Source organism: Mercenaria mercenaria, chromosome 5 (assembly GCF_021730395.1).
Source record: "Mercenaria mercenaria strain notata chromosome 5, MADL_Memer_1, whole genome shotgun sequence".
NCBI lineage: Eukaryota > Metazoa > Mollusca > Bivalvia > Venerida > Veneridae > Mercenaria > Mercenaria mercenaria.
In genome coordinates this window covers 15037254-15049433 of record NC_069365.1, presented here as the reverse complement: position 1 = coordinate 15049433, position 12180 = coordinate 15037254, and the positions used below count along the sequence as shown (strand labels likewise).

Genomic DNA, 12180 nt, shown 5'->3' with positions numbered 1-12180 from the left:
GTAACTTGCACAACTTACAATTTCTGGTTCCATTCTTTGAGCAATTCTAGCTCTGATAAAGTCAATGACTTCCTGATTGGTTAAAACATCCCAAATACCATCACATGCAAGAACAACAAATTCATAATCATTTGTTAATGCTCGCTCCTGTACATCTGGGTAAGCTGAAACATTAAAATCACAACTATCATGATAAGCATGTTTTCCTGCTGTTATAATTTTGCTTGAATCTGACAAACTGTTCAGTTGTTACATAGTGTAATGAAGACACTTTTAGCTGCATGCAGATTCAGTGCATATGTTATATGAATCTTTTCTCAAGTTTAGAGTAAGTGTTTTGCATATTCTGGTAATGCAAAATGAAACAAGAGGGCCATGATGGCCCTATATCACTCACCTGAGTAGAGTTGCTTGCTTGAACAAATTTCTTAGCTTAAGCTTTAAAAACAAAAAAAATTAGGGGAGTGGGTCAAGGTAAAGATTATGCAAGATTACTTTTGAAATCTGTAAAAAAATATTACAGGTGGTCCAAATCTTTTTGCTGTAGCTTAAAAACAAGAAAGTAGGTCAGTAGGTCACACATTGATGGTCACTAAACTGCCGCATCCTCTGATAACTCCATGAATACTGACGCCAGTGAAAACGAAAGTACACTTTGGCATGTGGCGGTAAAATGACGTAATTTTAAGATTGGTTTGCAAATTGTTTTGAACATTACGGATCAGCAACTATGATCATATTGGATCAGTCTAAAATTTCGCATGCACATGTTTACAATTGCTTCCGGGTATGATTAAACGGTTAATTGTTTGCAGATTGTGACAGTAGGTGTAAGATAAGTAATGCCTCGGGCGTGAATTTCTCGATGAACAAGAGGATTATAGACAACTATCAAAATTATGTTTGAAGACTAGATAATCGATTTCGGGGCTACCTGATATGGAGTTTCAAGTATTTTAATGCAAAATGTGTGAAAACACGCCGGGAAAGTTTTACACAGGTCTTGTTAAAAACTTCATGATCAGTTACAGAAATGCGCTGTAAAATATATTATATTGAAAAACAGCATTTATTTATGATATCTTAAGATTTTACGTGAGCTCTAAATTTTACATTTTATACGAAAGTAATTGAAGACGCCGGGTCCCGATACCGGCTATTAGCTATGCCCAAGTCATTGGTATTTACTCCCCTTGAATTCTCTTCAATATAAAGGTACGCGGTGTAAACAAAGATCGATTTTCTTAATTTTTGAGTCAGGGGAAATGTTTGGTCTTTATTCTATTCCCATATATAGGACGCATCGGTCCTTCGAGACCAGGATCTCTGTAAAAAATGTGCATGTTATATTCGTAGGATGACGGTAACTCTGGAACCCATGATGGGATCTGGCCAGTTTTCGAAAGGAACCGAGATATTATGCCAATACAAATTGTGAGCAAGTTTGATTAAAGTTAGTTGCAAAATGTGGTCTCTATCGTGTTCACAAGCCAAAAATAGCAAATTTTGGCCCTTTAAGGGGCCATAACTCTGGAACCCATGAGGGGATCTGGCCAGTTTTCGAAAGGAACCAAGATATTATGCCAATTCAAGTTGTGTGCAAGTTTGATTAAAATTGATTGCAAAATGTGGTCTCTATCGTGTTCACAAGAAATTGTGGACGGACGACACGGACGATGGATGATCACAAAAGCTCACCATGTCACTATGTGACAGGTGAGCTAAAAAAAACAAACAGATTTTATAAATAATTTGAGTGAAGGGCCTCCATGGACAAGTGATTCAGGTAGCTGACATCGAATCACTTGCCCTTCTCTGCTGAGAGTTCCCAACCTTGCTTAGGGTTTAGAATTCTTTTGTGTGAGGAATTCATCCAGCTGGATTTAAGATGGTTGGTGGTTCTATACAGGTGTCCACCTGTACCTGTAATACTGCCTGTACAGACACTAAGGGTCTTCCTGGATAGTGGCCATATGACCTATAATCATGTTGGCCTGATGTTAAACCAAACAAGAACAAAAATTATATAAATATAATATTCAGTGTTCGCGTTTTCTGAAAATTTCACTGAGTCCCTGGGACTCAGTACTCTCAAAAATGTTGAGTCCCAGCCAAATATGGTTGAGTCCCACGTTTTGCGGCTACAATATTCACAAATGTTCATGTTTTACAATAAATAACACCTCTTCTTTAACTTCATAAATGCATTCCAGTTCTGATAAGAGGTATAAAAATATTAGAATCTACAAAGTTACATCAAATATAATGGGTTTGACCAGCTAATAGTTACTTTAACAGGTTTAAGCACTAGACTAAGACTTTACGGAAAAAGTCACTTCTTTGTTTAAATCTATAAAAAAAATTTCAAGTCTATAGAATTATAAAACAAACCAACTGAAAAGGTCAGTGAATCTGCTTTCTTATCCTTGTTAATCTAATTTCTCATTCTTGAGAATTTATATAATGTGATTACTGTAAATTGTAATTCTAAGTATTTTTTCCAGTTAATTTCCTAATCAATGCCAAAACCAAACACCCTTTAGTTAGATCTATGAATACAATTTCAAAACAGTTTGATCATTTCATATTCTAAAATTAGCCCAGCAAAAAATAAATCAAGCATCTAGTGCAATATTCAGTCAAAACACTAAAATCTATAAAAGCAATAATGTACTAGAACTGACTGTGCGAGTTAAATACATGCCATCATGACATCAGCAGCAGTAACATCACACAAAGGGTAACACCGTCCTTTTGATCCCCTAATGTGGGCACACATCAAAAGAAAAAGTTGTCAATCATGTTTAACCCAGTTTCTGCAGCAGTTGTCAGAAATTTCGAAATTTCAGTAAAGTTATTTTCGTCACAGAAAGTGTCAGTGATATGTTTCTAAGTTCAGAGTAAAATGATTCAAATTACGCGGATTTAAGGAAATTATTCATTCAAGGTAAGATAATTTTTAAGGTAAGATAATTTTTTGAAAAGTCAAAGGAGAATGTACAAGTTAATGTAATATAGAGCGCTCTAAATCCCTACTGTTCAGTTTATCAAATCAAAGGTGTCAGCGACCATTATAATTGCTTTCAAACTTCTCTGTATCAGGAGACAGAGGCGAAATTATGCCATTTTTATTCGAGTAAAGTGTCCACAGGCTGTACCACAATAGGCTGTTAGTGGATGAATAACAAAAATTGGGCGACTTGAATTTCACTCATGTCGACCTCAAGCTAAAGCCCTGCTTTGAAAAATAAAACCAGTGTTCATGTTCGCCGGAGACTCCATCTTACTTTCAGTTTGCAATGCAAGAAGTACCTGGACTGTTTCCATATAATTTACATCGATAAGTAGAGATTTTGATCAATACGCTAAACCAGTCTGAATACGTCACTGAGTGACTACAGGCTACGTCACTCTGTTATTTTTAGAAAATAATGCTTAGGATTCCGACATCGTGATTAGTATTTGTTGTCTTTAAATTAAAACATTCAGTTCCGTTTTTACTTTGCGTCCCATGTCCAATGGTCTTGAAAAATTTGCGTACCAACCAAATTCGTTGCGTATTTAGATACTTTTACGCCGTAAACGCGAACACTGATATTTGAATACCTTGCCATAACAACTAATGACCAATAAGCTTTATATCCATTTATATTGCACTATACATATCATCTTGGTAAGTACTAAACTGGTAAAACTACAGTTTATCTATTGTGCTAAGTCTATAGTTATGGGTTCCCAATAAGCAACAAATTAGCACATATAATTTCAGTTTCAGTCTTAACTACATACTAAGAATGTTTTTGGCAGTACCAAACAGTATTTTTACCTACCTGTGACAATTTGTTCATCTGGTCCCTTTTTGTCATTCTTCTTAAAAACAAAATCCCCTAGAGCTCTAGATAATGCTAGGTTACCTGAAATTAAATAATTACAAACACATCTTTCTAAGATATATAACATTGTAAGTTACATTCAGCCATGGCTGTTGTTTTTTTTTTTAATGTACATGGACAGCTCTATCAATGTCCAGTTTTCAGTGGTTGTGGGTGATTCAGTAACTGATGTAGGTATCATACTATATCATAGTAGATAGTCAGAGAAAGGAATTACCTATAGATTGCCACACTCATCAATTAAAATATGCTTTGTATAATGAATAAATAAAATGTTTCAGCAATAAACAAGAGCTGTCACTATTGGTGACAAATGCCCCGTAAGTGTGCCCAAGAATGCTACAGTTGTCTGCACAAAATATGCCAGAATGGTTTAGGTATGAATCATTTTTTGACCTTGACCTTGACCTGAGAGACCCGGGTCATAAGTGTGACACACCTTCTCAATATGGTTAGTATTTGTGTCAAATTATTTTCAAATCCCTTGATAAATGGCAGAGTTATGGACCAGACAAGAAAAAGACCATGTTAACCTTTGATTTCTAATCATGACCTTCACTTTGGAGCTAGGGGTCTAAGTCTTGCGCATAACATATCATCTCATTATAGGAAACATTTAAGCAAAGTAATTTAAAATCCCTTCATTGATGGCCGAGTTATGGACCAGACAAGAAACAGACCATGTTAACCTTTAACCTTTATGTGTGACCTTGACCTTAGAGCTAGGGGTCTGGATCTTGCGTATGACACGTTGTCTCATTATGGGGAACATTTATGCCAAGTAATTTCAAAATCCCTTGATGAATGGCAGAGTTATGGACCAGACTAGAAAAAGACCATGTTAACCTTTGATTTCTAATCATGACCTTGACCTTGGAGCTAGGGGTCTAAGTCTTGCGCATAACATATCATCTCATTATGGTAAACATTTATGCCAAGTTATTTCAAAATCCCTTCATGGATGGCAGAGTTATGGACTGGACACGAAACAGACCCCGTTAACCTTTGACCTATGTGACCTTGACCTTGGAGCTAGGGGACTGAGTCTTGCGCAAGAAACATCGTCTCATTATGATTTTACTATGCCCACCTTCGGGGGAATAAAAATATGCAGTCTAACCCCTCTTAAGCAGCCAGCCAGGGGAAACAGACAATTTGGCCGCTTAAGCGAGGTGACCCCTGATCGGAGAGGCAGCCAGAATATTTATATATTTCAGACTTCTGACCCGTGTTCAATCATATTTCTGACTTCTGACCAGTGTTCAATCATAACTTAAGGCCCGTTTCTTTTTTGTTTTACTCTTATCATTTTACCAGAATAAATTGACATGCATTTAACTTCGCAATTCTAATGATCTTCTCCGCAACTGACTACTCCGGCGTGTGTTCGAAAAAAACTGTCATTTTTGCCATTTCGGTAAAGGGAAACTACTCTACGTGCTTTTTGTCTAGACTAAAATCTAAGATCGCCGTTACGTTCCGTAAAAGAATAAGGTGGTTTATATTTCTTTCAAAACATTTTTTTTTTTAGTATTTTGAGAAAGAAATATAAATAAAATCACAAATCTCTTGATACTAATTAAAGATCGAGTATTATCTTTTACCGAGATCAGACTGTAAGTAACAAAATTGACACGAGGTAACATGCTAATTGCCGATAATTACTGGTCATTTGATCATAACAAAAAGTCGATCACACCTTTTGTCATCAGTTTGAATTGAGAAGCTCATATCATTTTGTATCTTCAACGACCGCGAAGTGGGCATCCAAAGTCATACACTTCCATTTACAAAATTCTTGTTAACACATAGAATTCCAACTAAGAGATCATAATCAGTAATTATTATCAAACTGTCGCGAAATAACCAATCCGTTACTAAATAAACAAATGTTCATATTTTCGGATACGTCCTTTGTGCTCGAACAGTCCCGAGATTTTGGAAAAATGATTGGCCGCTGACAGGGGTAAATATGGTGGCCGGGAGGCAAAGTCGCTGACCGCGGATAAGGGGTGACCGCTGAAGCGGGTAATAAAATAGAGTAAAAATCGACTGGGGCGTCACAGACTGACCATTGGGAAGGGGTGACCGCCGATCAGGGGTGACTGTTAGGAGGGGTTAGACTGTACCATAAAATTACAGTTTTAGAATTATTTTTAAAATCACCTTTTAACAATATAAAATTTAAGATATTCGAAGTACAAACCTCTGAATTCTATAAAATGATGTATCATATAAATATTACTATAAATACTAACAAGAGCTGTCTGTAAGACAGCCAATCTCGACTATTCGACTTGTTGTCCCAGAAGCAGGAATATCACCCTAGATGTTAAAATATCTGTAGAGAGTTTCAACCCAGTATCTGCATTAGCTTTTGAGACAGTAACTTGCATGCAAAACTTTAATCGTAAGTTTTAAGTTCAAAAGGGGACATGATTTTGCAAAATACATGTCAGAGTTATGGGACTTGATGCTATCACCTAGTTTTATAACCCCAAAGACACGTGAAGTTTCAAATCCATATCTGCATTAGTTTTGGACATAGTAACTTGCAAGCCAAACTTTTAACTGGAATTTTCCAAGTCCAAAAGGGGGCACAATTTGACCAAAATGCATGTCAGAGTTATGAGACTTGATGCTATCACCTAGTTTTGTAACCCCAAAGACATGTGAAGTTTCAAATCAATCTCTGCATTAGTTTTAGAGATAGTAACTTGCATGGAAAACTTTAAGCAGGATTTTTTAAGTCCAAAAGGGGGCATAATTTGCCAAAAATACATGTCAGAGTTATGGACTTGATCCTGTGAGGTTGGTTATTGACCCAGAAAAAGAAAAAACAAGTGAATGAAGTATTGCCATGCAATACAAAGTCCCCTACTGGAAGGCACCTAATTTTTTCTACTGCAGTATAACATAATGAACTGATATCTGTCAATGATGTATAAACAATATTGTACTACATATACAATATGTTATAACATTATAACAACACACTTGGATTAAAATGTGCATATATAAAAACCCACAGTTGTTTTCATATTGAATTTTTTTGGCTGATTATAAAAATGTTATCATGTAAGTTATTTATAGTAACAACAAAGGGAAATTAATCTTTAAAAAAAAAAAAAAAAAAAAAAAAAAGTCCACAAGAAACTCTTTACCAGGTAGAGATAGGTCAAAATACACCTAAAAATTGGATGTAACATGCATGCTGTACCACAGAAAAGTGGTCTCGATTTTTCTCTACTGCCAGTAATAAAAAAGTTACAATAAAATCTATTTATAGTAACAACAAAGGGATGTAATTCTAAAAACAAGGGTGCCTCATGGTGGTGAACATTTGGTCCAAGTTACATCAAAATCCCTCCATGCATGAAGAAGAAATGTTCCATACAAAGTCATTCTTGAATTTGACCTTTGACTTCTAAATATGACCTTGACCTTAGACCTAGGGACCTGGTTCTTGCGCATGACATGTTGTCTCATCCAGGGGAATATTTGTGCCAACTGATATCTAAATCCTGCTTTGCATGACAAAGTTATAGACCGGACAGGAAAAAAATCCTCTTGAGTTTTGATCTCAAAGTGTGACCTTGACCTTTAAGCTAGGGTACTGGGTGTTGCGCATGACATGTCGTCTCATCATGGGAAACATTTGTGCCAAGTAATATTAAAATCCCTTCATGGATGGCAGAGTTATGGACGGGACAGGAAAAAAACTCTGTTGACCTTTGACCCCCAATTGTGACCTTGACCTTTGAGCTAGGGGTCCGGGATTTGCACATGACACGTCGTCTCATCATGGGGAACACTTGTGCTAAGTAATATTAAAATCCCTTAATGAATGTTAGAGTTATGGACCGGACACGAAACAGACCCTGTTCATGCTATGTTAACATTTGACTGCTAAGTGTGACCTTGACCTTTGAGCTAGGGGTCTGAAAGTTGTGCATGACATATCGTCTTATTATGAGGTACATTTGTGCCAAGTAATATTAAAATCCCTTCATAGATGGGAGAGTTATGGACCGGACAGGAAAAAAACCTTGTTGACCTTTGACCTCCAATTGTGACCTTGACCTTTAAGCTAGGGGTCCAGGTTTTGCGCATGACACATCGTCTCCTCATGGGGAACATTTGTGCCAAGTAATATTAAAATCTCTTCATGGATGGGAGAGTTATGGACCGGAAAGGAAAAAAGCCCTGTTGACCTTTGACCTCCAATTGTGACCTTGACCTTTGAGCTAGGGGTCCGGGATTTGCGCACGACACATCATCTCATCATGGGGAACATTTGTGCCAAGTAATACTAAAATCCCTTCAAGGATGGGAGAGTTGTGGACCGGACAGGAAAAAAGCCCTGTTGACCTTTGACCTCCTATTGTGGCCTTGACCTTTGAGCTAGGGGTCTGGGTTTTGCGCATGACACGTCGTCTCATCATGGGGAACATTTGTGCCAAGTAATATTAAAATCCCTTCATGGATGACAGAGTTATGGACCGGACACGAAATTGCGGACGGACGGAATGACGGAATGACAGAATGACGGAATGACGGAAAGACGGAAAGACGGAAAGACGGAATGACGGAATGACGGAAAAGAGCATTCCTATAGTCCCCAAAACTGGTTTTCAACCAGTAGGGGACTAATAAGTTTCAAAGCTATATGCCTTTAAATGTACTTGCACCCAGAACTTTAACCAAGGTGTGACGCCGAGGCTGACGCCAGAGTGACTAGAATAGGTCTGACTATTCTTCAAATAGTCGAGCTAAAAATATTATACAGTTCCACATGATGGCCTGTCTGAGGCAACTAGTTGTGTAATTTTATATGCTGTGCACATGACCACTGACCAAATAACCTGAAACAACAACAGGACTCATCTACTGACTTCAGGCAATGCGAAGTTTAAGTATTGTATGATCAAGCATTCTCTAGTCATTGATTAGAAACCAAATAGCTTACTGACAGGCTGACCAACCGTCAGAAAGACAGAGCAAAAAACAGACTCTCTTTTTCAAAGGGGAAGGAAGTGGAGAGAGGGGTGGACATAAATATTATCTACAAACCCTGTTACTGAATCACACCAAACTTTAGAAAGAAAAAAATCTTATTTTAAGGATATTCAATAAAATATGATTTATATTTACTGAACTACTTAAAACACCATATAATTCGAGAACTACAGGTCAAAACACTAGGACAGGTTTCAAAGATTTTATTTATGATCTACTGGTTTTACTGAGTGAAATATTCACCATTTACTCTGTTGAATTCCACCCAGCCACCTGCTGCAATGATTCTTCTAGTCTCACCCTCATTTCCTGGTTTGTGGTCATGTGACAACACATCTGCCCTACCTCGTACACTAGCTACAGCTCTAGAATCTCCTACATTTGCCTGAAATAAAGTGTTACAATACAGAACCAGATGCATGTCACAATCATGATCAAAAATAGACACCTATCATTTCACAGGATTAAAGTTTTTAGAATGTTCTGTTACCTCAGGTAATACAAGATTTTAGCACATACAAACACTTTCGGCTGATGTATGTTTATTGACTGCTTTTAAGCAGCTACATATCTGACATGTTGTCGACTTACAAGTCAGTGATATGCATTATTTACATGGTCTTAAAAACCCAGTATTTGCCCCATTTTCAAATTTTTGTTTGGCTTTCTAACAAATTAAATTCATTTATTTGCATAAATATGACCATTTCATTGTAATAAGCTACCAGCTTCTCCTATCAACGGTACAATTAACATGTAATTGTTATTGTGTGTTATTCTCACATAACCCATAAGATAACTGACAGTGTGACTACTGTGCCAAACATTTTCCATTTTTCAGATTAATGAAAGTTATAGGGTAAATGTGGGATGTATAAAAGTGTTGATGCACAGCGAAAATGACTTTCAAAGCTTTACAGGAGGTAAAAGACATGTTTCTATTTAAGCACTACTTTAGACATCAACATTTAGCCTAATTGATGGCATTCCTACAAGAAAGGTATATTGATTTTTCATCAGTTCCAAGTATCTCATTGTATGTGGACATCAGAACTAGGCGACAAAAAACCTCACCAACATTCGTTATGCAAAGGTGAAAAAAACTGTTTTCAAGTATCTTACACAATAAAGTCGTTTGTTTTTGATGAGTAGTGAAATAGCTGTAGTCCCTGCCAATTCATCTTTCATTGTTTCATCTGAAAATATAACAACACTTATACTGTAAGTTACAAATCTCTTTTAAAGATAAATTCATATTGATTTTTAATATAAATTTGCATGCCTGAGAGGCATAGCTTTCAATAATCGCAGAGATTTAACGTAAATATTTGAATATATTACGCACTTTGTTTATGGTGATTTTTTTTGTTTTCACAAAGGGATGCGTATTATACACCAAGGTAGAGCTTCATACATTTTTTCCCAGTTTGATAGCAAGTAAATATCGCCTAAAATCGGACAAATTTTGTCAGCTGTCTGGTGTTTACATTACTTGCACCTCCTATTGAAGAGCGCTTTTCGCTGGGTCTAAAAGCAGGTATGGTACCAAACCTATTGTGATATACAATTAAGTTAGTTTTAATTGCGTATTTTTTTCTCGCAATTTTTAGAATTAAATTAATCATTTAAGTTGCCATGTGTTCAGGATGTAGGTCAATTGTCGTACATATTCAAAAGCGATGGATAATGGGCCAGGAGATATATTAACAAGAGCTGTCGGAGGACAGCAACGCTCGACTATTCAACAGCCTTGTCAATTGAATGAATACAAGTTGAAAAAGGGGTATAATTTTGTAAAATGCAAAGTAGAGGTATTGAACCTCTGTACTGCATGTCATATCATGACAGTGAACAAGTGTGTGAAGTTTCAATCCTTTCCAATTTGTGGATACTGAGATACCAGCTTACATACAAAAACTTAACAAAAAAGTGCTAAGTCAAATGGGCATAATTTTGTAAAAATGCCAAGTAGAGTTATGGGACCTTCACAGTGCATGTTAGATCATGACAGTGAACAAGTGTGTGAAGTTTCAATCCATTCCAATTAGTGGATACTGAGATATCAGATTACATACAAAAATTTAACCAAAAACTGCTAAGTCGAAAAAGGGGCATAATTTTGAAAAAAAAGAGAGTAGAGTTATGGGACTTGCTTAGTGCATGTCAAATCATGATAGTGAACAAGTATGTGAAGTTTCAATCCATTCCCATTAGTAACTACTGAGATACCAGCTTACATACAAAACCTTAACCAAAAATTTCTAAGTCGAAAAAGGGGCATAATTTTGTAAAAAAGCAAAATAGAGTTATGGAACCTGTGCAATGTAGATCAGTTCATCACAGTGAATAAGTGTGTGAAGTTTCAATCCATTCCCACAAGTGGTTACTGAGTTACCAGCTTACATACAAAACCTTAACCAAAAATTTCTAAGTCGAAAAACGGGCATAATTTTGTAAAAAAGCAAAATAGAGTTATGGAACCTGTGCAATGTAAGTCAGTTTGTCACAGTCAATAAGTGTGTGAAGTTTCAATCCATTCCCACAAGTGGTTACTGAGATACCAGCTTACATACAAAACCTTAACCAAAATCGGGACGCGGACGCGGACGCAGACGCCGACGCCGACGCATGGGCGAGTGCAATAGCTCACTATTCTATGAATAGTCGAGCTAAAAACTTGTGAAATGCAAAATTTCGTGGCTCTGGGCTACATGTATGTGTAAAATCAGTAAAAACATCTTCTTTCAGGGGCTGTTCAAATAAAATGCAGTTAAAACAGTTTGTTATTTCTTTCTTCTCAGCCGAATTTTACTGATCAATACAGTTGGCCATACATTGTTAAACAAACAGGCAAAGTAACTTCTCTTTGATGTGTCCATAATTATGAAATGTTTGTTTACATGTAAAGTTTGCTGAGAAGGTGCTGACAGTTTGAGAAAGTGTCATGTTCTGTGAGTACCTTGAAATATTGATGACATTTTTTAGATGTCCGTAACTGGTTAAACAGCGAGTGCAATTTTCATGTGAAGTTATTGTTATGCAAGCCATATATATGCGCTAGCGTAATATATTAGACTTTTTACAGTATGAAAGCCTTTGTTCAAGTACAGCAGGCCCTCCACAGAATGATGTTCATTTCCTTACAGTACTAGGAGACCTATCACTTACCTAAACAATCCCACTTGTTTAAATATTCATTACCCATATATCAACAGGTGTCAGGAGGACAGCTCGCAGAATATTTAAGAAATGTTTGCCAATGGAGAAG

The 12180-nt window shown here is 36.6% G+C and overlaps 1 protein-coding gene across 2 annotated transcripts in view; it reads right to left on the bottom strand.

Moving 5' to 3' along the window:
• The window catches only part of LOC128556884 (probable protein phosphatase 2C T23F11.1), a 42216-nt gene that overhangs the window by 11502 nt on the left and 18534 nt on the right, over window positions 1-12180 (bottom strand). For both annotated transcript variants that reach the window (XM_053542759.1, XM_053542760.1), the window contains 4 exons: window positions 10035-10108; window positions 9156-9297; window positions 3831-3914; window positions 19-164 (listed from right to left, as the gene is read on the bottom strand). In XM_053542759.1, coding sequence (XP_053398734.1) covers window positions 19-164; window positions 3831-3914; window positions 9156-9297; window positions 10035-10108 — 446 coding nt within the window. The remainder of the gene's footprint in view (window positions 1-18; window positions 165-3830; window positions 3915-9155; window positions 9298-10034; window positions 10109-12180) is intronic.